Source organism: Rhinoderma darwinii, chromosome 3 (assembly GCF_050947455.1).
Source record: "Rhinoderma darwinii isolate aRhiDar2 chromosome 3, aRhiDar2.hap1, whole genome shotgun sequence".
Classification (NCBI taxonomy): Eukaryota; Metazoa; Chordata; class Amphibia; order Anura; family Rhinodermatidae; genus Rhinoderma; species Rhinoderma darwinii.
Genome location: NC_134689.1, coordinates 202,035,721 through 202,062,465, shown reverse-complemented (window position 1 = coordinate 202,062,465; position 26,745 = coordinate 202,035,721). Strand labels below are relative to the sequence as shown.

The 26,745-nt window shown below is 43.3% G+C and overlaps 1 protein-coding gene across 1 annotated transcript in view; it reads left to right on the top strand.

Moving 5' to 3' along the window:
- Window positions 1–620: 620 nt before the first annotated feature.
- CPNE8 (copine 8) overlaps window positions 621–26,745 on the top strand; it is a 424,222-nt gene continuing 398,097 nt past the window's right edge. The window contains exon 1 of the mRNA XM_075857239.1: window positions 621–964. Coding sequence (XP_075713354.1) covers window positions 837–964 — 128 coding nt within the window. The 5' untranslated portion in view covers window positions 621–836. The remainder of the gene's footprint in view (window positions 965–26,745) is intronic.

Here is a 26,745-nt window from a genome sequence, read left to right as displayed (position 1 = left end):
CCGTGAGGCCCTGTTCACACTGAGTTTTTGACGAGTTTTTTGACGCGGAAACCGCGCCAAAAAACTCCTCAAAAACCGCCCGAAAATGCCTCCCATTGATTTCAATGGGAGTTGGACGAGTTTTTTTTACCGCGAGTAAAAAAAATGCGTCGCTGTAAAAAGAAGCGTCATGACCCATCGCGAGGCGGTTTCCGCCTCCAAAACCCCATTTCAGTCAGAAAGAGGAAAAAAACGCCTCGACGAGTGTTTTGACGAGTTTTTGTCAAACCACTGTGCAAAAACCGTCTGGAGCAGTTTTTGCAGGAGGAATTTTCCTCCTGCAAAAAACTCTGTGTGAACATTAACCTTCTATCTTGTATTGTTTGTGTGGCCTACAGATTTGTTTCTGGATCTGCCCCTTATACAAGTTGAGGAAGATTTCACATCCACCTTTTTGAGTGCAATTGAAGTGACAGACTAAAGACAGTGCCCTATAAGTACCAGCCAAATAGTTCCTATGTGTCAGCAAAAAGCCACTGTCCCCATAAAAGCCACCTCTTTGCTCTTAGACTTTAACACGTCTCCCTGTGTAGGAAGCAATGACATAAGCTGTGCCGGCTGTGCCCCCGCTGACGTCTCCAGGGTGGGTGAGTTGGGGAATTCCTCCACATGAGGAGTATACAGCCGTGTGCCCGTCTGGCCTGTCCCCGCCCCTCCTCCTCCTCCCCACCGTGTAATGTCTGTTACCGCACGCTGCATCCTCATACTAGCTGACAGAGGAGCGAGTGCTGCTGGAGCGTCCCCGGCTCTTCCTTCCACCCTCACCTCAGGTTCTTCCTGAAACTCTTCTTCTCCCTATGTTCGGACCGGATAAACTGGGGTTCGAAATGGATTTCGGCTTTGGGAATACGGCTTCTTTGGGGGACTTTAACCCTTTCAGCGCCAGCATCCCAGCGACCAAAGTGGAGTTAACCATTTCGTGCAGGTGAGGAGAATCGTTGTTGTTCGCGTGCTTCTGGAAAGTTTAGCTTCTGGGTGGTGTTCCCGGGACTTTAGTGGTGGTGTTGTGTTCTCCCCTCATGTGTGTGGAGATATTGTGGACACTGACGTATATGTGTGTGGAGTAAACTGTGTAGTCTATAAATAGTGGCTGTGTGTGTGTGTTTATGTATATATATATGTGTTTACATAATATGTGTGTTACACTGTATACACGTCCAGCTCAAGCTTACATTACCTCAATGTCACGCTTACCAGGACTATATTTTATTCATATTTTCATAGATAGAATTCCCAGTTCCTGCAATAAAAAGACACACGTGAGTTGAGTGTGGTAGAAAGTACATTGGCATTTCCTGTTCTGTGGAGATGCCGGGCACAGCATTGCCACTCTTCAGAACTACATTACTTGTCAGTCTGCTGTAGTCCTGTAAATGGTTACTACATCTGCCGCAGCTATCTGCTATGTCTCCTGTGTGCGGCCACCACAAGTCATGCCCGCCATCCCTGTGTCACTATTTTGCTGTAAAGAAATGGTGTTAATAAATATGGGCGACTATTTAACCAAACCTCTTTGCAATCATGGTAAATATCAGCGTAGTCAATAGTGATGCCAGCAAATGACGCAATTCCTTCATAAATCTGGAGCATATTGCGAGTCGCAATTCTTACAGTATACATAAGTCCTATTCAGTAGTGTGACACGACACATTGATTTATGTTCTAAATGTCTGAAACAAGGAGAAACATCGCTACTGTGTCTGTGAAAAGGAGTCATCTAAACAATATATAATATACATATATATATATATATACACACCTATATGCATAAACTTACATATGTAATACGCTAACCTAACTAGAGACAAACATACATACGTTATATGTATATAGAAACACCCACCCACACATAATATACATACCTATATACTTACATTTTAAGCAATCCTACCTACAGACAAACGTGTGTGTGTGTGTATATGTGTAATATATATATATATATATATATATATACACACACACACACACACACGTACATACCTATATGCATAAATATATTTACATAATATGTACACTTAAGTACAATACATACCAATTTACATACATATATTTGTATATACATCTGTTTATCGGTGTAGACCTTTCATCCAGCATATGTGACTATCTCGCACCCTTCTCCTAGAGGGGTTTCCCAGAAGCATATCACCCTGTATAAGGTGCTGTCATGTTGTGTTAATATCCTGATGCATTGTAGCATTGGCACCTCCGAGCTAACATGCATCAATCAGTAATATTTTGTTAAATGTACAAATAACAAGATTGGTGATGTCAAGGTTGGTGAAAACGGAGCCAGTGCTTGATGTGTCAGTTCCAGGCAATAGTACCTCCCCACACACTTCCTGATTTCCAGAAATGTTATCATCACGCTGCTATATAGCTCTTATTTTTATTTGCTGCTAAGGTTACACACACTGTGGAAGTGTTCCTACAATATGTTGCTATGTGTGTTTGGATTTTGTGGCTACATGTTTATGTACCGTGTTTCCCCGAAAGTAAGACAGTGTCTTACTTTCTTTTTATCCCCAAAAGCCCGACTATGTCTTACTTTCGGGGTATGTCTTATATTGTAAAAAAATTGTCGAATTTTTTTTTTTTTTTTTTTCACAAACTTTATTTAACTGTTTTACATTTTTTTTTTTTAGTCCCACCAGGGGACTTCACTATGCGATGTGCCGATCGCATATATAATGCTTTGGTATACTTAGTATACCGAAGCATTATTGCCTGTCAGTGTAAAACTGACAGGCAACCTATTAGGTCATGCCTCCGGCATCGCCTAACAGGCAGATGCTGAAGGCAGACCTGGGGGTCTTTGTTAGACCCCCGGCTGTCATGGAAACCCGACGGCGACCCGCGATTTGTTTGCGGGGGCGCCGATCGGGTGACAGAGGGAGCTCCCCCCTCTGTCAAACACATTAAATGCCGCTGTCACTATTGACAGCGGTATTTAATGGGTTAAACTGCCGGAATCGGCGCGCGCTTCGATTCCGGCAGTTGCAGCAGGAGCAAGTGCAGGGGACGGCGCGGTGACATATGGAGAGGGGGCGGCGCGGAAGTGGGCAGGAGGCGGCAATACCCCCGTGTTTCCCCGAAAGTAAGACATATGTCTTACTTTCGGGGTACGGCTTATATTAGCCGACCCCCCTGAAACCCCCGATACGTCTTACAATCGGGGGTGTCTTACTATCGGGGAAACACGGGTAGGAAGGTTGTTATGTATTAAATGCTGTAACCAATGGCATGTGTGAAGTGATGTGGTCAATATTGTTAAAAGTCATATATGTTTTTCATATTGTATTCTACTTTTATAGCTACCCGTCAGATGTATCAGGGTGTTGGGACATTGACCAATGCCCAATTTTAGGGGAATAATGAATAGGATATAGAATGTTAGTGGTGTCTATAGAATTGACATGCATGTTTGGTTGTTTAATAGGCGACTGATCATCTTGATTTCTGGCTGACCATTATTGAAGATCTGTGGCACGTTTATAGTGATCATAGGATTTCACTTGGTAAAACCAAAGGAGATCTTTGTAATAATTACAAGCACAGTATAGACTGCTATGGGCAGTATAGACAGATATTTCTGTATTTATTACAGTACAATTTTATAGGCCAATTTATACTTACATTAAAGGAAACATTGTATTTGTCAGTATATAGATACCTATCGGATGACTGGTTCCACAGTAATGCATTCAGGTTTAACCACAGTGTTGATTTTATACTGCTTATTCTACTGATGTCAAAATACGGGGATCTTCTTTGCTTACAGAAAATACACTGAAATATACATTCCAATGATATTAAGCAACTAATTATATCAGGAAATGAAGAGATTGCTTAACATGGTAATATTAACTCACAGATAAAACGTGACTAAGCGACTAGAGACATATCATTTACATATGTGGAAATATATTACTGGATGTGGTGCCTGGTCTTTCTGTTCCCTGTGTGGTATCCTTAGTAGTAGAAGTGGAGATAAATATTTAACCAGAAATAAGATTATATGTAATGTACAAATTAGATGCCAAGGCCAGATTGCGTGAATTATTAATGTAGTTTTATTTATTACTGCTCTGTAAGAAAAAGCAGAAAAAAGTCAATAGGGCAGATTAAAGTTTGTTTTTTTCCCAGGACTTTGATACTGATGACCTACCCTGCAGCTCAGTCCCATTCACTTAAATTAAACTGAGCAGCAAAGAGCTGCAGTACCAGGCACAGCCACTACCAAAATGTACAGAGCTGTACCTGGTAAGCAATGAAGAGGCCACATCTCTCAGCGGAGCACCACGGCCTCTTTAATCAGTTAATCGGTGGGCTGCCGGGAGTCGGACCACCACTGATCTGATATTAATGACCTATCCTAAGCATAGGTCATCAATATCAAAGTCCCTGAAAAATACCTTTAAGGGTATGTTCACATGTGGCACATTTGTTTAAGAAATTTCTACACCTGTCCAATTCATCTGAAAGAGTCTTGCATAAATTCATGCACCTGCTGCAGAAACAACCCCATTAAGGCCTCCCACACGAGCGTGTTTGGTCCGTGATATACGGTCCGTATGTCGGCCGCATTTCCCGGACCGAACATTCTGCAGGGAGCCAGGCTTCTAGCATTATAGTTATGTACAATTCCAGGAGTCCCTGCCTCGCTGCGGGAATACTGTCCCGTACTGTAATCATGTTTTCCGTATGGGACAGTAGTTCCGCGGGGAGGCAGTGACACTTAGCGTCATACATAACTGATGCCTAACATGAATAAAACTGATTTTCAGTTGCAGAAGTTTTTCTGCAACAATTCTGCAGAGTGTGAATTTACCCTAGAACTGTAGTAAGAGGCTGCTGACACTTCAGAGGTCACAATAATGCATTTACAGGTATCATTTACACTTAGGGTATGTTCACACAGCTTATTTTTGGCCGTTTTTCGGGCCGTAAACGACCGAAAAATCGGAAACCGATTGCCTCCAAACATCTGCCCATTGAAAAACGGCGTTCTGTTCCGACGGGCCTTAAAAAACGAAGCGCAAAAAGAAGTTCATGTCCCTTCTTGAGCCGTTTTTGGAGCCATTTTTCATTGACTATGGAATAACGGCTCCTAAAACGCTGCGAAAAACGCGAGTTTACTTAAAAAACGGCTGAAAATCAGGAGCTGTTTTCACTTTTTTTGCTAAGGGCGTGAACATACCCTTAGATTTGATCGGTATGAGGCCATGATCACATACACTGTTTTAATGCAGTTTTTGGTGTCGTTTTCGTCTCAATTTTTTTAGCCAAACATATGAGTGGACACAAAAGAAAGGAGATGCATCAATCTTTTCATTCCACTTCTGGCTTTTGCTCATAAACCTAAACCAAAAACTGCATCGAAACTTTGTGTGTTATATTTTGTGTAAGAGGCACACAGGAGCCGCTGTTAGCGGTCTGTTTAGTTCAGTGACAGGTTCAACATACAGCGGCGTTATGCAGCTTCTATGTATAGTGAATACATAGAAGCTACAGCGCAGAAACACAATAACATTTTATGTCTATTAAATAAATATTTGAAACACTAAACACATTAACCTCTTCCCAACATTTGATGTACAGTTATGTCATAGTTGGGAGAGGATGTATAGAGCAGGCTCATGGGCTGAGCACGCTCCATACTAACGGGTGTTGGCTGTATGTTACAGGCTTCACCTCACTGCAATGGCCATGATCAGAAATGACTGCAGTGACTGCAGCATCTAAGCCATTCGAAAGAGGGGGGAAGCACTCTCAGACAGCCCATTGGCCCTCCCGCAATGTGATCGTGGGGTGCCGATGTTTGTCATGGCAGCCTAGGGGCCTAATGAAGGTCCGGCATATTAGTGTATGCTGAGCAGGGCTTAATAGGAGCCGGTAAAAAACACATCTTATGCTTCAATACATAAGTACCGCAGCATATTGTGCCAATAGGGGGAATAATAAAAAACAAAAAACACTTAGTTATTCTTCGTTATTCTTTTTATATACAAAAAATATATTATAAAAGTTAACAAAAAAAACCAATTTCTTATTTTTCTCCTAATGTAATGTAAAAAAAACACATCGTATTTTTCCTACTACAAGACGCAGTTTTTAGCAAGAACAAATCTTGCTAAAGTCCCTGCGTCTTATAGTCCACAGTCAAGGTACTCGGCTGCGCCGGGTCCTCTGATCACTTCATTACTTAACCCCTTCCCGATCCATGACGTGTCGGCACATCATGAAGGGGAGGGTATTGTATGGAGAGGACTCGCGCTGAGCCTGCCCAATACACTGCAGGTGTCAGCTGTGTTTTACAGCGGACACGCTGCTCTAGCGGCCAGGAACAGCAATTTCACTGTTTCTGGCCGTTTTAAATGGGTTGTGCCATAAAACAAATGTATCCCCTTTCCACAGGATAGGGGATACATGTGTGATCGCTGGGGGACTGACCTCCTGCAATAAGGAGAACGGGGACCGAAAGTCACCAAGAACGCTATATGAGAAGCTTTGACTTCCGCATTCTGTGTCCAGCAGCTACGTAGAAATGAATGGGATTCTTCTGCGCATGCGTGAGCTGCTCTCCATTGATTTCTATGGAGCTGCCGAACAGATAAGCTGTACACAGAACCCGGAAGTCCAAGCTTCTCATGTGGCGCTCTGGGTGACTTTCGGTCCCCTGTTCTCATCGCTGGGGGTCCCAGCGGTTGGACCCCCAGTGATCCCACATGTATCCCCTATCCTGTGGATAGGGGATACATGTGTTTTATCGCAAACCCCTTTAGTTAAATGCTGTGGTCAATAGCGACTGCGGCATTTATATAGGTTTTTCCATGAAGGATATTTATGACATATCAGGATATCACATAAATGTCAAATAGATGCGGGTCCCACCTCTACTATGAGGGTTACGAAAACAGCTGTTCCTGTGAGCCCCATATGAAAATTTAGTGGTAGTGCACGTGCTAAGCCATCGCTCCATTCATTTCTATGGGGCTTCTGAACGCTATCTTTGGCCATATATATATGGCGGAGGTCGGGATGGGGACTATGGAGCGGGCTCACGGGCTGAGCTTGCTCCATAGAACGAGCGCGTTGGCTGTGTATATCAGGGATCCTGCTTGTTTAACCCCTTAGATGCCGCCGTCAAAAGCAACTGCGGCATCTAAGTGGTTAGAAACAGGTGGACGGTCCCCTGTCACATTGCATCGGCCCCTCCGCGACATGATTGCATGGGGCCGATGGTTGGCATGGCAGGTCTGCCATCTTTATACTCCTGTCAGTATGACGATATACTTCAAAATGGTGGCAATAGAAACTACAAAAAAGCCCCCAGACCGCTCATTTGAGCTGAAAAAAAGTTATGTCTCAAAACACAAATTTTATTTTTAACAATCTTTTTTTTCTTGTAAAAGTAGTAAAACATAAAAAAAACTTTATTAATTCGATATTGCAATAAACGTATTGACCCACAGAATAAAGTTAACATGTGGTTTTTACCGCATGGTGAACGTCGTAAAAATTACGAATCACTCTTTTTTTCCCCTGATTCCACCGCACACATTTTTTGCAATTTCCCACTACATTATATGGTACACTATATTGAAACCGAGAAACAGGAGTCAGACACTATTTATAATATGAAAATAGAAAAATATCAATTTTATTGAAATAATCTAAACAATGAGGGGATATAAAATATACAGAGGATCCAGACAGGATTTAACTGTATAAAGGCCACATTGCAAGAACAATTAATGCCACAGCAGTAACTGAGTTTTTAGTGCACAAGTGCAACATAGAAATTGTGTGATATTAATGATATGGGTGTCACGGTCTGTGGGTATGTGGACCCACTAGGTCGTACCGCTGTAGCAGGGAGGCAGCTGGCCAAACAGAGCACCCAATCAATACAAAGTCCAGCACAAGGGCACCTGAATAGTCTAGACAGTGGCAGAGGTTTTAGCATGGATGACAACAGGAGCAGTAGGACACGAATCCAATCACTAACAGGCTCAGGAACAATAGCACAGCACAGAATACAGGATACAGGTAGCAGGGCACGGGAACAGTGTGAACACTAAGGGACCATTTGCAAAGACTAATATGTGAATTACTAACAACACTCAGGCAAGCAGTGAAGGGACAGGGCCCTTCTTATAGTCCAGGGTGATCTGGGAGTAATTAGTAAATTCTTAACATGTGTGCATGCTAGCCCTTTAAGGCCGGGAATCAGCTCGTGCACGCAACCTAGTGGTTACTGCAGGACAGGATGGCTGCATGTGCAGGCATCCTCGGGGAGGAAGACATCGGCAAGATAAAAGGGGTCTGTGGCCGTTAGAGTACTCCCTCTTCTTGGTTCCAGAGCGAGAGAGGAATCTCTTAATGAGGGCAGGGGCATTGAAGTTCTCTTCTGGCTCTCAGGACCTCTCCAGTCCACCAAATAGAAAGTCCATGCTTTTACCTTTTTGCAGGCCAGGATCTCCTTCACCTCAAACACATCAGATGAACCGCTGGGAGTAAGGCCGGATTCACACGAGCATGTGCGTTTTGCGCGCGCAAAAAACGCGGCATTTTGCGTGCGCAGAAGGTCCGCAAAAGGTCCGTGTGTAATCAGCATATGATGCGTGGCTGCGTGATTTTCGCGCAGCCGGCATCATTATGCCGTGCTCGGTTTTCACGCACCCATTGACTTCAATGGGTGCGTAATGCTCCAAAAACGTGCAAATATAGGACATGTCGTGAGTTTTACGCAGCAGACATACGCTGCGTGAAAATCACGGACTGTCTGAACGGCCCCATTGACTAACATAGGTCCATGCGACGCGCGTGAAAATCACGAGCGTAGCACGGACTTATTATACGTTTATCTGAATAAGCCCTTACTGAGGGACTGGGAGTCTTACCGTAGCGGTACAGGACCACCGGTTTCAGGAGGGACACATGAAAGGAGTTGGGGATTCTGAGGGTAGGAGGCAGCCGTAGCTTATAGGAGACAGGGTTTATCTGTTGTAGTATCTCAAAGGGTCCTAGGAACCTGGGAGCAAACTTGTACGAAGGCACCTTTAAACAAATATTCCGTGAGGACAGCCAGACTCTTCGTTTTATATCCGCTTTTCGCTTCATGCGATCGACTGCTAGCAGAAGAAAGGACCGGGTCTGTTGCCAGATTTGCAGAAAGTCCCCAAATGCAGAGTCAGCAGCGGGTACCTGAGATGTAGCCGACACAGGAAGAGGGATTCTAGGATGTTGACTGTACACAATGTAGAATGGTGTGGAAGTGGTGGACTCACTTGTGTGATTGTTGTATGAGAACTCGGCCCATGGAGATGAAGGGGCGGAGATAATTCTCCATGATCTGGTTAATCCTCTCATCTTGACCATTGGACTGGGGGTGATAAGCTGAGGAAAAATACAGGGATCCCCATCATCCATGTATATACCGGCCCCCTATTATCGCTGGGGATAACCCTCATCATCCCTGTATATAACCCCCATCATCCGTGTATTAACAATTAGGGCAGCCACTGTCCGCTCGCCATGGTGCGTGGGCGTTGTGGATAAACAAAGTAAATAGGGCAGGCATTGAGGATACTGTGGACCAATAGGATGCTTGAAACCCTGGTATACGGCAGAAGTCCAGCGGAATCTAAAAATAGGAGACCGGAGAAGCAGAGGGATCTCCTCCACTCTTTGTTAGAACGGGGTTAGGTGAGTATGTATTTTATTATTTTTATTGGGCACTATTGGGTCTGTATGGTCACTATTGAGTTTGTCATTATACTGTGTGGGAGAGCCGTGGGGCATTATACTACATGGAGGGAAGCTATGGGGCATTCTACTGTGTCAGGGGCAGTGTCGGGGTATATTCTATACAGAAGTATACAGCAGACTCTGGATCTACAGGGTGGGCCATTTATATGGATACACCTAAATAAAATGGGAATGGTTGGTGATATTAACTTCCTGTTTGTGGCACATTAGTATATGGGAGGGGGGAAACTTTTCAAGCTGGGTGTTGACCATGGCGGCCATTTTGAAGTCGGACATTTTGTATCCAACTTTAGTTTTTTCAATGGGAAGAGGGTCATGTGACACATCAAACTTATCGAGAATTTCACAAGAAAAGCAATGGTGTGCTTGGTTTTAACGTTACTTTATTCTTTCATGAGTTATTTACAAGTTTCTGACCACTTATAAAATATGTTCAAAGTGCTGCCCATTGTGTTGGATTGTCAATGCAACCCTCTTCTCCCACTCTTCACACAGAAGAACACCACAGAAGAAATGCTAGCACAGGCTTCCAGTATCCGTAGTTTCAGTTGCTGCACATCTCGTATCTTCACAGCATAGACAATTGCCTTCAGATGACCCCAAAGATAAAAGTCTAAGGGGGTCAGATCGGGAGACCTAGGAGGCCATTCAACTGGCCCACGACGACCAATCCACTTTCCAGGAAACTGTTCATCTAGGAATGCTCGGACCTGACACCCATAATGTGGTGGTGCACCATCTTGCTGGAAAAACTCAGGGAACGTGCCAGCTTCAGTGCATAAAGAGGGAAACACATCATCATGTAGCAATTTCAGATATCCCGTGGCCTTGAGGTTTCCATTGATGAAGAATGACCCCACTATCTTTGTACCCATATACCACACCATACCATCAATTTTTGTGTTCCAACAGTCTTGGAGGGATCTATCCAATGTGGGTTAGTGTCAGACCAATAGCGGTGGTTTTGTTTGTTAACTTCACCATTCACATAAAAGTTTGCCTCATCACTGAACAAAATGTTCTGTGTAAACTGAGGGTCCTGTTCCAATTTTTGTTTTGCCCATTCTGCAAATTCAGTGCGCCGATCTGGGTCATCCTCGTTGAGATGCTGCAGCAGCTGGAGTTTGTAAGGGTGCCATTTGTGAGTAGCTAATATCCGCCGAAGGGATGTTCGACTGATGCCACTCTCCAGTGACATGCGGCGAGTGCTACGCTGTGGGCTCTTGCTGAATGAAGCTAGGACAGCCACTGATGTTTCTTCATTAGTGACAGTTTTCATGCGTCCAAATTTGGGCAAATCCAACACTGAACCAGTTTCACGAAACTTGGCAAGCAGTTTGAAAACTGTAGCATGGGAGATGGGTGGTATCGTAGGGTGTCTTGCATTGAAATCTGCTGCAATGACCCTGGTACTGCGTTCACCAGACATCAACACAATTTCTATCCGCTCCTCATGTGTTAACCTCTGCGACATGTCAATGGCTGTAAACAAAGAGAAGCTTGTAAATAACTCATGAAAGAATAAAGTAACGTTAAAACCAAGCACACCATTGTTTTTCTTGTGAAATTCTCGATAAGTTTGATGTGTCACATGACCCTCTTTCCTTTGAAAAAACTAAAGTTGGATACAAAATGGCTGACTTCAAAATGGCCGCCATGGTCAACACCCAGCTTGAAAAGTTTCCCCCCTCCCATATACTAATGTGCCACAAACAGGAAGTTAATATCACCAACCATTCCCATTTTATTTAGGTGTATCCATATAAATGGCCCACCCTGTATATTAATTCATTGGCGTTGCATGCAAATAGGGGACGTGGCATGAAAAGGGGGTGTGGCCTAAAAATTGCTTGTCCGTCGTAACAGAGGTTACATGTTCAATTATTCGTAATTTTGAATTAGGTCATAATCGCCCAGCACCTATTTGTGGAGTGTAATGGGGAAAAAAAACCTGATTTCTCCATTGTTCTCTTTTTAAACGGTAAGAACGTAATGTTAACTATATTCTGCGGGTCAATATGATTACGGTGATACCAAATTTATGGAGTTTTACTACTTATACAAAGAAAGTTCATCCTGTGGGTTAAATAATGTGATATTTTTTTTAGTTCAGACTTTTACGGACACGGTGATACCAATTATGTTTACTGTTTATATTGCTTACATAATTTTTTGTGAAAAAATGGGAAAAGAGTGGCTTTTTAAACTTTTAGTTATTTATATTAAAAAAAAAATACAGGCCTGCGGCTGCTATGACAGCAGTGACTACTTATATTTCTGACATAATGCCAGAAATACAACACATGACTGCTGAGCCCTCTGATTGCCTGCAGCGGTCACATGCTGCCTGCATGTAAACAATCACCTGGAGTGCCGCCTGAGCATCAGCTCTGGATCACAGTGGAAAGGATAGATGAGTACTGCTTGTTTTGTTAATTCATACTATGCAACCATAAGGAAATCTTTTCAGGTACCTGTATAATTGAACATTAAGATATTTTCCGGACCATTGCGCTTCCGTAGTAAATCTGTTGCCTATGACAACGATAAACATTCTTTGAGCCACCACAGTTCCAGTAGAAAAACTAGCTCTTATGACAATGACGCTGATCTTACAAATATTGTCTTTGAATTCAGATTGGTGCTTTGTGAATATTAACATATATCAGAAGTCTAACATTGAAATAATGGTTATTTTATCATAATGAATATTACGTTTAAAATTATAAAAAAGAAGCTGGATACATGCAATGACTCTAATATCGATTCGACCACTGCCCGCCAACACTGTTAACAATACTTAATATGACACCAAATCTTCATGTTATGATATACCTATGAACCCCATGAGCTGTTTTCTGGCTCAAAAGTGTCATATTGCATATGAATATTTGACTGCTTGCCATATGTATTCGACCTGACAAAGGAGTTAGTATGACTTGGAATTGTGTTGTTATTAAACACCATATTTCTTTGAACTCCGATTGAGTCCAAAAATGAGGCCAATTTTGTGTAATTATTCATTTTTTTGTTTTACTACTCCTTCTTTTTGGGTCCAAAACCAGTTTTGACTTAAAAAGAAAATACACATCACCTTAGGCTGGGTTCACACTGAGTTTTTTGCATTTTGGAACTTTCAGTCACATTTTCCTCTGTCTGCATGCCGATTTTCGTGGCGTTTTTCGCCCGCGGCAGAAAAAAGGCACAAAATACGCTTTCTCTGCCTCCCATTGATGTCAATGGGAGGTCAGAGGCGTAATAGCGCGAAGATAGGGCATACACCTTCTTTCTCCTGCGAGCCGGTTTTACCCGCTCGCGGGAGAAAACCTCCCCCGCCTCCCATTAAAATCAATGGGAGGCATTTTCAGCCGTTTTTTGGCGAGTTTTGCGTAGCGGTTTCCGCGCCAAAAAACTCGTCAAAAAACTCTGTGTGAACCCAGCCTTAAAGACTGCATTAAAACTACACAGTGTGAACAAGACCCAAATGAGTTTGCACAGTACACAGAATTGTTGCTGATGTGTGTGTTTCATTGTGAGTTAACCCCTTGAGTACCCAGCTCATTTTGGCCTTGAGGACCAGACCCATTTTTTCAAATCTGACATGTATCACTTTATGTGGTAATAACTCCGGAATGCTTTTACCTATCCAATTGATTCTGAGATTGTTTTCTCGTGACATATTGTACTTTAGTTTAGTGCAAAAATTTGGTCGATAAATTCATTGCTTATTTGTGAAAAACACCAACATTTAGCGAAAATATGAAGAAATTATGATTTTTCCAATTTTAAATGCATCTGCTTGTAAAACAGATAGTAGTAATACCACACAAAATAGTTACCAATTAACATCTCCCATATGTATACTTTATGTTTGCATCGTTTTTTGAACATCCTTTTATTTTTCTATGACCTCACAAGGCTTAGAACTTTAGCAGCAATTTCTCATATTTTTAAGAAAATTTCAAAAAGCGATTTTTTCAGGGACGAGTTCAGTTTTGAAGTGGTTTTGAGTGCCCTATATATTAGAAACCCCCATAAAACACCCCATTTTGAAAACGGCACCCCTCAAAGTATCCAAAACAGCATTCAGAAAGTGTTTCAACCCTTTAGGCGTTTTACAGGAATTGAAGGAAAGTAGAGCTGAAATTTTCAAATTTCATTTTTTTTTCAAAATTCATATGTAATACATTTTCTTCTGTACCACAGAAGGTTTTACCTGAGAAACACAACTGAATATTTATTGCCCAGATTCTGCAGTTTTTAGAAATATCCCACATGTGGCCCTAGTGCGCTAATGGACTGAAACACAGGCCTCAGAAGCAAAGGAGCACCTCTTGGATTTTGGGGCCTCCTTTTTTCAGAATATATTTTAGGCACCATGTCAGGTTTGAAGAGGTCTTGTGGTGCCAAAACAGTGGAAACCCCCAAAAGTGACCCCCATTTTTTAAACTACACCCCTCAGGGAATTTATCTAGGGGTATAGTTAGCATTTTGACCCCACAGGTATTTTGCTATATTTTCTGGAGTTAGTCTGTGAAAATGAAAATCTACTTTTTTTCTGGAAAAACGTAAAAATTTCTAATTTTTGCAAGAAATAAAGGAGAGAAAGCACCCCAACATTTGTAAAGCAATTTCTCGCGATTACGGAAATACCCCATATGTGGTAATAAACTGCTGTTTGGACCCACAGCAGGGCTCAGAAGGGAAGGACCCCCATTTGGATTTTGGAGCTCTGATTTTACTGGAATGGTTTTCAGTGCCGTGTCACGTTTGCAACGCCCTGGAGGGACCTAAACAGTGGAATCCCCCCAAAAGTGACCCCATTTTGGAAACTATACCCCTCAAGGAATTTTTCTAGTGGTATAGTTATCATTTTGACCCCACAGGTTTTTTGCTGAATTTATTGGAATTAGTCTGTGAAGATGAAAAGAGACTTTTTTTTGGAAAAAACACAGAATTTTCTAATTTTTATAAGGAATAAAGGAGAAAAAGCACCTCAACATTTGTAAAGCAATTTCTCCTGATTACGGAAATACCCCATTATGTGGTAATAAACTGGTGTTTGGACCCATGGCAGGGCTCAGAAGGGACGGAGCACCATTTGGATTTTGCAGCTCAGATTTTGCTCAATTGGTTTCTGGGGGCCATGTCGCATTTGCAGAGTCCCTGAAGTACCAGTACAGTAGAAATTCCCCAGATGTGATCCCAATTTGGAGACTATACCCCTGAAAGAATTAAATTAGAGGTGTAGTGAGCATTTTGAGCCCTCAGGTGTTTTATAGATTTTATTAGAATTGGTCTGTGAAAATGAAAACATTTTTTTTTTCCAATAACCTGTAGCTTTAGCTCAGAATTTTTCATTTCCACAAGGAATACAGGAGAAAAGACACCCCAAAATGTGTTACACAATTTCTCCTGATTACGGAAATACCCCATATGTGATTGTAAACGGCTATTTGGACATACGGCAAGGGTCTAAACGGAAAAAGTGCAATTTCGTTTTTGGAGTGGAGACTTTACAAAATTTGTTTTTGACGCCATGTTGCATTGCGCTGAGGTACCAGTACAGTGAAAACTCCCGAGAAGTGACCCCATTTAGGAAACTACACCCCTCAAGGAATTCATCTAGAAGTGTAGTGAGCATTTTGACCCCCAAAGGTTTTGCAGAAATTAGTGCACAGTGGATGTTGCAGATTGAAAATTGACATTTTCCACATATATGCTATTTCAGTGCCCAATGCGTTGGGCCCAGCTTGTACCACTGGAGACATACGCCCCATAAATTGTTAAGCGGTTCTCCAGAGTACGGTAATACCCCATATGTGGTCATAAACCGCTGTTTGGGCACACTGCCAGGCCCAGAAGGAGCGCCATTTGGCTTTTGGAGCGCAGATTTTGCTTGGTAGTAGTTTTGTTTAGTGTTTTACTGGTGTTTCAGTTTCTAATGTGGGGGCATATGTAATCTGTGCGGAGTACATAAATTTTTTGCGTGACACACTGTCGTTTTTATTGGTACCATGTTTGGCTACGCGCGACTTTTTGATCACTTTTTATTCCATTTTTTTGGAAACAACGTGACCAAAAAAGGAAATTCTGCCATTGTTTTTTATGGTATTTTTTTTACGGTGTTCACCGTGCGGGATAAATAATATGATATTTTTTTAGGTCAGGCCGATACGAACGCGGCGATACCTATTATGTCTAGTTTTTGTCTTTTTTTTCATTTTTTTCTAATTATAAAGGGCTTGATCAGGGAAACAAGGCGATTATTGTTTTTATTACGTAAAACTTGTATTTATTTATTTATCTAAAACTTTTTTTTAACTTTTTTTTCACTTTTTATTTTACACATACTAGGGGACTGGAAGATCTGATCTTCTGATCCCCTGCACAATACACTGCACTACTTCTGTATGTACTGATGTAGTGCAGTGTATTGTAACTGTCACTTTACAACTGACAGTTGAGCCTATTACGTCCTGCCTTGGGCAGGACCGTACCTGGCAACCAGGAAGCCGTTGCTAGGCTTCCTGGTTGCCATTGCAACCATCAGAACCCCGCGATTTTTCGCGGGGGGGGGGGCAATGGGGTGCAGAGGGAGCCCCCTCCCTCTGTATCAATCACTTAAATGCCGCTGTCGCTATTGACAGCAGCATTTAAGGGGTTAAACTACAGCGATCGGAGAGGACAGTGATCGCTGTAGTTGCAGTGGGATGTCGGCTGTATATTACAGCCGACATCCGATGAAGATGGAGCGAGCACAGCTCCTGTGCCCGCTTCATCCTCAGGGCGTTACTATACGCCCATTTTCGGGAAGGGGTTAATAAAAATAGTGTTTTTTTTTTTTACACCGCTTTCTCTGATCTCCTCACGTATCTCACAGAAGTGAGGAGATCAGAGAAAGTGACAGGAGCTTTCTCCTGCAGACGACGTCACAGACGGCTGTGATTGGTCAGTCTTCAGAGACTGACCAATCACAGCAATCGCCGGCATTGGGGACTGCTAATTGGTCCCCAGGCCGGTAGCAGAGACGGTTAGCTGTCAATGACAGCTGCCGCCGCTGTTCTGTCACTATGTGATTTCACATAGTGACAGTTTATTCCTGCGCCGTAATAGTACGTCGAAGGTACGCTGGAATAAGCGGCCAGCGACGTACTATTACGTCGAAGGTACGCAAGGGGTTAAAGGCCGGTAAATACTAAAGAGAGATGGAAAAAAAATAAAGGAAGGACTACCCCCTTTTGGCATCAAAATTCCACTGTGTGAAAAAATAAATAAATCTGTAGGCCTCTTACACGGCACTCAAGTACAGATAGCAGAAGCTATACATATTCCAAATATATGTGACCTGAATGTTTTATAATTGTACATGTTGTTAATATGCCAGTGTATAAAAACCTGTAGAACGGTGCATCTAACCAATTCTATGTCTATATACTTATAAAAAATATAAGACTAAACCCCACCATTATTAAAACTAGCAGAAGACTTTATTAATATACATATATGACAGATAAAAATGAGTCACATTGGAAAAGGCGAGATCACCGGGATGAAACATGCAAAATGTAAATGAGCCCACGTTAGTGAGAATACACATTATGAGTAGAGTGCATAATGCAGATAACACGCAAGGGAATGGGATGTAATCCTATGTAAAGACTGGCACATATGTATGCAATAAAGGAATAGCGCCTGTGGAAATGAGCAAATATAAATGACCAAGGAACTATATCTAAAAGGTCTGGTGAGGTAGTGATGTGTGATGCTAATACCGTAGTATAGACACACCCTAAGGCCGGGTTTACACGAGCGTGTGCGTTTTGCGCACGCAAAAAACGCTGCGTTTTGCGTGCGCAAAAGGCACTTAACAGCTCCGTGTGTCAGCCCCGTATAATGCGCGGCTGCATGATTTTCGCGCAGCCGCCATCATTATGACACTCCGTTTAGATGTTTGTAAACAGAAAAGCACGTGGTGCTTTTCTGTTTACATTCAGAGTTTGACAGCTGTTGCGCGAATCACGCGCGTCCCACGGAAGTGCTTCCGTGTGACATGCGTGGTTTTCACGCACCCATTGACTTCAATGGGTGCGAGATGCGCGAACAGCGCACAAATATAGAACAGGTCGTGAGTTATTCGCAGCGGACTCACGCTGCGTAAAAATCACGCACCTGTCTGCACGGCCCCATAGACTATTAGGCTGGGTTCACACACCCTATTTACGGATGTAATTCGGCCGTTTTAGCCCCCAATTACTTCCCAAAATACGGCTCCAAAGCGGCAGCAAACATCTGCCCATTCATTTGAATGGGTTTTACGATGTTCTGTGCCGAAGGTAATTTTTTGTAAAAAAGACGCCCGCGTCAAAGAAGTGCCTGTCACTTCTTGAGACTTAATTGGAGCCGTTTTCCCTTGACTCCATGGAAAAACAGCTCCAATTACGTCCGTAATGCCATTACGTCTGAAATTCCGGAGCTGTTTTCTCCTGAAAACAGCTCCGTAATTTCAGCCGTAAAGGAGGCTGCCGTGTGAACATACCCTTATAGGTCTGTGCGACGCGCGTGAAAATCACGCGTGCTGCACGGACGTATAGCACGCTTGTGTAAATGAGCCCTTACAAGAAATTAACATATGCAGCCGACATCACACTTCAAAGGCCCGGATTGGAGATAATTCTGACCCCAGCCGTTTGACTTGGTCAAGCCATGTTATCACTTGTAGCTTACCATTTCTTACCTCTCTACTACACGCATACAGAATCAGGAAGTTTAAACTTTTCATCCTCCTCCCTGACTTCAAATGAGTGCTGTACCCCAAATATTGCAGCTAGAGCTTTGATAATGGTATGATTGAAAGCTAAAATTAATGTGATACCAATAAGATAAACTCTAGCCTTATATGTTAACCAATAAGATAAGCGTTAGCCCTATATATCTACAGGTGGGTATGTGGCAGTATCTACAGAGGGCACTGTGGCAGTATCTACAGAGCGATCTGTGGCACTCTCTAAAAAGGGGCTGCCCAATCTTGTTCGTGTGTCTACCAAATACTGCCAACTGAGCCACCGGACTGCATTTAGCAACACTTAAGCTGGAAAACTGGTTTGTTAAAATAAGCACGTGGAGAAAACTCCATTGAGTTTAAATCTAGCAGTATTATTATAGTAATGTAGCATTATTATGGTAATGTAGTAGTGTTAGGCCTCATGCAGATGACCGTAGTAGTGTGCACGGCCGTGATTTGCGGCTCGGACGGCCGTGGAGTGTCACCTGCGGGCCGCCTGCAAATCACGGGCCGTGCACATGGCCGCGTGCATTCATTTCCATGAGCCTGGACCGCAAAATACGGCCGTAATAAGACATGTCCTATCTTTTTGCGGTCCAAACCACGGTAGTGTGCATGGGCCCATTGAAATGAATGGGTCCGCAATTCATCCGCAGATTTGAGGGTGAATTGCAGCCGCAAAAATACGTTTGAGTGCATGGAGCCTTATGGTAATTCAAATAACTAATTGATTAACCATAATTTTGTATTGTATCAAATTTGAAAGTAATGCGGCCCGTCAAGTTCACACTTTTTCTATGTGCGGTCCATTTACCCGGCCGAGTTTGAGACCCCTGGTGTATAGTTTAGTGGACTCATAAGCCCACAGTGAGTAGGGATTTAAAACTATAAATTCCAAGTTTATCCTAGAAAACTATACATCCGGTCCTCCTGCTTAATAGCATGCTAACTAGATTAACGAGTCAGATTCTATTTAGCAGGAATGGCAATTAGGAGCTAGAATATAGCTACGTGCGAATGACTATATTTTTTGGCTACCCAAACTCTCATCATATTATTTTTGAAGGGGAGGCACTATTTGTTCATTATACTGTGTGGGGAGGCACTATGTGACCTTATTCTGTGTGTGGGGGTACTATGGGGGAATTATATTGTATGGGAGGCACTAAGGGGGCATCATTACTATGAGGGGGCACTAGGGAGGTGTGGGGACACTATTACTGTGTGCCATACAAAGAGGGCACTATGCAAGTGTGTGGTGGCAGTATTACTGTTTGTTACCCAAAAGAGGGCACTATTACTCTGTGGGGGCACAAAGGGAACTGAGTGTGTAGGGACACGGATTGGGTGGGGTTAGAGGTGTAGCTGAACATAAAAATAAATTGGCAAGTACATTTGTTGTTCCTTTTTGCAATTGTTGAAAGTTTGGAGGTATGGTGTATCATGTGATCGCACTTACTGGTTCAGCATTTTTTCCCTATCCAAAGGGTTCTTGCCTTGTGACAGATGTTCACACGGGTCGAATTTCCTATGAAAAATATTGCCGCAAATCTGACCCAGATTCTGCAAAGAATTCCGTCCAAAATTGCGCCACGTGTGAACATAGCCTAAGGCCTTTTTCACACGTTGCAGGTATGCTGCAGATTTTGCATGCATTTTTTTTTGTAAACAAATTTTATTGCGTTTTATAACATTATTACAAAAAAGAAACTCAGATATTATATATCAAAATTGATCCATGAGAAAAGAAGATGTACAATAACAGCAACACATTGCAGTAGATATGACAGAGAATACAGTATTCTACAACATTCACAGTATCACAGATGTACATTGAGGTACTTGTTGTTGCAAATAACATTAGATCACAGTAACTAAACAATCAAACTTAACCCCCCCCCCCCACCATAGCTCAGGGGCCCATCAGTTTTCAATTAATCTCCAATAGAAACCAATGTACGAAAATAGGACATCAGATCAAATATATCTACATGTTCAAGCTTCATGTACCCCCTCTCCTTGCAATAGACCGTCACTGAGGCCCCAGGTTATCTAACGTCCCCGCAACCGCTCTTGTCAAATACCAGGATGTGTAGTGAAATGGTGCCATCAATTTCACAATCTCGCTTTGTTGGTAATGCTTGCAGATAAAGATCTTCCCTTTCTGGAAGAACTTGGAAGCTTTGGCTTCCGGTGTACGCTCTATATCTAACTTATCCATATGTATACCCTTCTTCATCTGGTACATTACGTCTGTAAGTGAAGGTATAAGGGGCGTAAGCCATCGAGCCAATAAGCATCTTTTAGCAATCAGCAAATATACATGTAGGGCTTGTGGCACACTAGGAAGATCGGGAAAGACATGGAACAGCAGAGATAGTGGGTCCAGGGTAAGTGAGATTTCCCAAGTATCCTTTATAAATTGCACTATCTCGGTCCAATACGGAACGAGTTTGGGACACTTCCACAATCCATGCAGAAGATCAGTTTTGGGAGTGGCACATCTTGGGCAAGCCTCCAATCTATCTGGCGCATTTGGGTGTGGGGGTATATTGAAACCATAAATAGCGCGATGTAGAAACTTAAAATGTGTCTCACGCCATTGCTCATTTACTACCGCTTTTCTCACTTTTAACCACCCTTCCAGAATTTGTTGAGATAATTCTGAGACCGGGAACTCTCTGTTCCATGCTTTAAACAAAAGTGCTGCCGTAGACCTCCCCTGTTGATCCCGAAATGTTTTATAAAGAAGCGATAAGGAGGTTTTAGATGGAGGAGACTCAATCATAGAATCAATAGGGTTTTCCAAACACGCCTGTGTCACATCTCGACTTAGGGAGTGTATAAAAGAGCGTAGCTGACAGTAAGCCAACTGGTGATGCAAAGGGACATTAAATGTATCTACCAATTCCTGAAAGCTCCTTACACGATTTTCAAAAGGGTGCAGAATGTGCCTGAGTGTTGTGATGCCCAAAGCACGCCAATGCCGAAAATCAGAGTTTTCTCTCCCCTGTGCGAAACCAGGGTGTCCCCATAAATTCATGTGTGGGGATAGACGCTGAGGGAGCCCAAATGAAGACCTAAGGTACTTCCATGCCATTATAGTATCTTGTAATAATATGCGTCGTCTCACATTGTCAGGAAGCATACCAAAAGCAGTGTGCAATAATGATGACAACTGCAGCGGGTACACCACTCCTGCCTCTAGGGAATAGTTGGAATAGAAGTTAGATCGCTGCAACCAGTCTATCCAGTGACGAGCCAGGCATGCTAAATTGTACCTACGGAGGTCAGGGAAATTAAGGCCTTCCAGGTCTTTGGGTAACATAAGCTTCCTCAGCGCTATCCTTGGTAGTTTTTGAGACCAAATAAAGGAAGTAAAGGCAGCATTAAGTTTCAAAATATCAGGAGAAGGGGTATAGTCTGCATCGGGTACAGTAATCTGGGAAAGCTTATCATCTTAAGTAAATGACATTTTCCCATAAAAGATAATGGCAAGCTGCGCCACCTCGTTAATTCATTAACCAATTTAGACAACAGGGGAGGGTAGTTGAGAGTATATATGGAGTCAGGGGTACTGCCTATATGGATTCCCAGATATTTAATTGAACTTTTGGCAATGGTCACCGGGATGTTTAAAGTGGACCAACTAGCTGAGACCCGTGTCCGAGACAAATCTAGGATTTTACACTTCGCCACATTCACCTTAAACCCGGAGGAGGCCTCGAACGCCCTCAGCAGGTCAAAATCCCGAGGAAGATCCCTAAGCGGGTCTGATAAAAAGACCAAAACATCATCTGCAAAATATGACGCCTTAACTACTGTCGAGCCTACCGTTATACCATGAATATCCCCATCAGCCTCCAATGTCCTAATAAAAGGTTCAAGGGCTATGTTAAAAAGAAGAGGGGAAAGCTGACAACCTTGTCTGGTACCCTTAAATAGAGGAATAGGGGGTGACAGAAAACCAGGAGTGTATACCCGTGCTGACGGTTCCGTGTAAAGTGCGGTCAAGTATGTGCGAAAAGGGCCCACTATATGCATGGAATCTAGAGTCCTACCCAACCATCCCCAGCCCACCATATCAAAAGCTTTTTCGGCATCCACGGTAAGGATCGCTGGGGATGGATGAGCAGAAGTAATAAGATTTACGTCATCTAGAACGCTCAAAATCCTCCGTATGTTTGACACTGCTGAGCGGCCCTTAACGAAGCCCACCTGGCTAGGAGAAATTAACCTGGGGAGAATGAAGGCAAGTCTATCTGCCATTATTTTAGACATCAACTTCAGGTCCAAATTAATTAACGAGATTGGTCGGTATGAAGATGCTAGAGCAGGATCCTTATCCTGTTTCGGTCAAACCTTTATATATGCGACATTAGAGGCTGGTGGAATCGGCTGCCCGGACAGGTAACCATTATATAGTTTTAGCAAGCATGGAGCCATTTGATCCCTCAGAGCTTTGAAATATTCCCCAGTATACCCATTGGGGCCTGGCGCTTTATTGAGTTTCAAGGAATTGATAGCAGATTTGAGCTCATCTTCCGTAATTGGGGAATCTAACAAGACTTTCTCTTCCTCGGTAAGAACAGGCAAGTTTAGGGAGTCTAAAGAAAGAGGAGTCACCCCAGGTGTGCTCTGGCGACTAGCGTATAAATTGGCGTAAAAATCCCTCAAGATGGAGTTAATCTGTTTGGGGTGATTCTGCATCTGGCCCAATTGATCCTTCAACCTAGCAATAACAGAGTGTGACCATGGACCTTTTGAGAGTCTAGCCAGGAGACTGCCTGCCTTATTGCCAAATCGAAACAATTTTGCCTCTAAGACCGAGCGCTTCAATTTCTCACCCTTATCTAACCATAGCTCGTAGTCGTTTTTGGCTTTTTTCCAGGATTCTCTATTAACCGGAGAAGGCGAATTCTGGAAAAGAGTGTAAGATGCCCTGAGAGTTGCACTGTTAGGCCTCATTTACACGAGCGTAATATACGCGCGTGCTTTTCACGCGTGTCGTACGCACCTATATTACTCTATGGGGCAGTGCAGACAATGCGTGAATTTTGCGCAGCGCGAGTGCGTTGCGTAAAACTCACGACATGTTCTATAATCGTGCGTTTTTCGCGCATCACGCACCCATTAAAGTCAATGGGTGCGTGAAAACCACGCATGCCGCACGGAAGCACTTCCGTGCGAACTGCGTGATTCGCGCAAGACCTGTCAAAAGGATGAATTTAAACAGAAAAGCATCACGTGCTTTTCTGTTTACAAACATCCAAACGGAGTGTCAAATTAGAGATGAGCGCACCGAATTTCACCGGGTTCGGCCGAACTCGTTTTGACCGAACCCGGCAAAAAAATTTCCGGGACGCGACGTCAGGAGACAGTCACTGTCCACGGTGCTGAAAGAGTTAAACTGATTCAGCACCCTGGACAGTGACTTCCGATCACAATATACATGAACGTGTAAAAAAAAAAAAGAAGTTCTGACTTACCGATAACTCCCGGCTTCTTCCTCCTGTCTGACCTCCCGGGATGACAATTCAGTCCAAGTGACAGCTGCAGCCAATCACAGGCCAAGCACAGGCTGCAGCGTTCACATGGACTGCCGCGTCATCCAGGGAGGTGGGGCCGGATGACAAGAGAGGGACGCGTCACCAAGGACGCGTCACCAAGGCAACGGCCGGGAGACCGGACTGTAGGAAGCAGGAAGTTCTTGGTAAGTATGATCGTTTTTTTTTTATTCACAGGTTGGTGTATATTGTGATCGGAATTCACTGTCGAGCGTGCTGAAAGAGTTACTGCAGATCAGTTAACTCTTTCAGCACCCTGGACAGTGACTGACGTCGACTAGCCTCATCTCTATGATGGCGGCTGCGCGAAAATCACGCAGCCGCGCATCATACACTGATGACACACGGAGCTGTCAAGTGCCTTTTGCGCACGCAAAACGCGTTTTTTGGCGTGCGCAAAACGCACACGCTCGTGTAAATGAGGCCTAAGTCTCAATTTTTTGCTTAGTAACTTTCTTAAAATTAGCGACATATGCCATAATGTGGCCCCGCATGACTACCTTTGCTGTATCCCAATAAAGCTGAGTGTTATCTGCATGGGCTCCATTTGTCAATTCAAACTCCTGCCACCATCCTTTAAGTTTGACTTGGAAGGATTCCTCCGTAGCCAGATTTGACGGAAATCTCCATAAGTAATCAGTACCATGGGGGAAGCAATCATGTACTTCCAATACTACAGGGGAATGATCCGAGATAAGCATCTGCTCAATTGCACACCCTCGCATTCGTTGCAGTAAAAGCGGAGATGCTAACATATAGTCGATGCGAGACCAGGATTGATGTGGGTGTGAATAATGGGAATATTCCCTTCCGTCTGGGTTATGAAGTCTCCAGATATCCGTCAAATCGGTGGCTGTAAGGAATTTTTTTAATATCGTTTCACTTGTGATCAAGGGGGCCCTCCGCCCTGAACTGCGGTGGTCCTATCTTCGCTCGGGTGTAAAACGACATTTAGGTCGCCTCCTAAAATTTTATGCGGGTGTCGATCTGCTCCAATTGTAGTGCTTAAATTATGAAAAAAAAGATGAGCTATGCGTATTTGGGCCATAAACATTATACAGACTGATTCGTTCTGCGGAGCCAGTAAGTAGCACATTTATCCAGCGACCTGCCGAGTCTCTGGACACCTGTGTCACTGTTGAGGAAAACTTTTGGTGTACAAGAACTCCAGCTTTCGAATCGACAGCCGAGGATCCGAACACTTGGCCTACCCATAACCCTTTCATCCTAAAGAAATCTGCCTCTGCCAAGTGCGTTTCTTGTAAGAGCGCTATGTCTGCACGCAAACGCTTCAGGTGACGCAGTACCATCATTCGTTTATGTGGAGACCTTAGTCCTTTGACATTCCAGGATATAATTCTCATATAAGAGTAATTAAATATACGGTACGGATATAGATGCCCCATAGCATGGATTCCCACTACATAAACTGCCTGATCAACCGTTTAACTAAAAACAATAAAAAAACAATCCCCGCACTGAAGGTGTGGATTAATACCTTATCTCCCACCCATTGGTGCAATAAGACTTCGCTTATTTCCGACACGCAGAAATACATTACCAAAAAAGCAACTAGGTTATGTATCATAGAACAATTACATTCAGTAGCCTTCCTTTCCCCCCTACCTAAGTAGAATCAACTGGGGTAGCTGAATAAAGAACAACATGAAACAGTATGTCCATACCACATCTTCCATATCGGCAAGGCTCTGAGGAAGTGAAGACCCGCCATCCAGGCCATTCTCACTTGATCTGGCAGGTAATATAAAAGCCGACTCAAAGCAGGATCTCATCGGTGAATAAAGAACGGCTCTGTCCGTCCGTTTTCGCCATCTAAATCTTGTCAGGTATCAGCTGAAACCAGACGCCCCACCCGCTGAGGCTTCGGAGAAGATGGAGGAATTGTAGTAATGTCCCGACTGTCTTCGATACTCTGCCTCAGAAATCCAGGGACTGAACGAAGAGGAGGCGTAGGGGAATCCTTCGAAGTTGAGGGCTTCAAGCTTGCAAGGGCCTCTTCCGGAGACTGGAACGATTCGAATGATCCATCCGATTGAAAAACTTTTAGAACCGCGGGGTACAATAAAGCGAATTTCATCTGGCGTTTGTACAGATCTGAGCAAATTTGAGAGAATGCTCGCCTTTTCTTAGTAACCTCCGCCGAGAAGTCTCCAAAGATAAGGATCCGATGGCCTTTATAATCTAATCCATCTTTCCTGTTCTTGAAGGATTTGAGCACAGACATCTTGTCAGAGTAATCTAGGTACTTTACAATTACTTGCCTCGGGCGATCTCTCACTGTATTCACATCACTGCGGTTATCCGACTTTGCCGCACGCAGATCAGCTCCAATTCTATGTGCTCTTTCCACCCTGCATGGATGGTGTATGCCCAAAGATGCCGGCAGATCCAGCTCACATAGACGTCTCAGATCTTTAGCTGGCACCGATTCTGGTAAGTCGACGATGCGCAGATTATTCCGCCGAGAGCGGTTCTCTAGATCTTCTACCCGCTCCCACAATTTCTTGTTTTCCAACCGGGTATCTCGTACGAGTTGTTGTACCTCCACAAGTCCAGAATCCA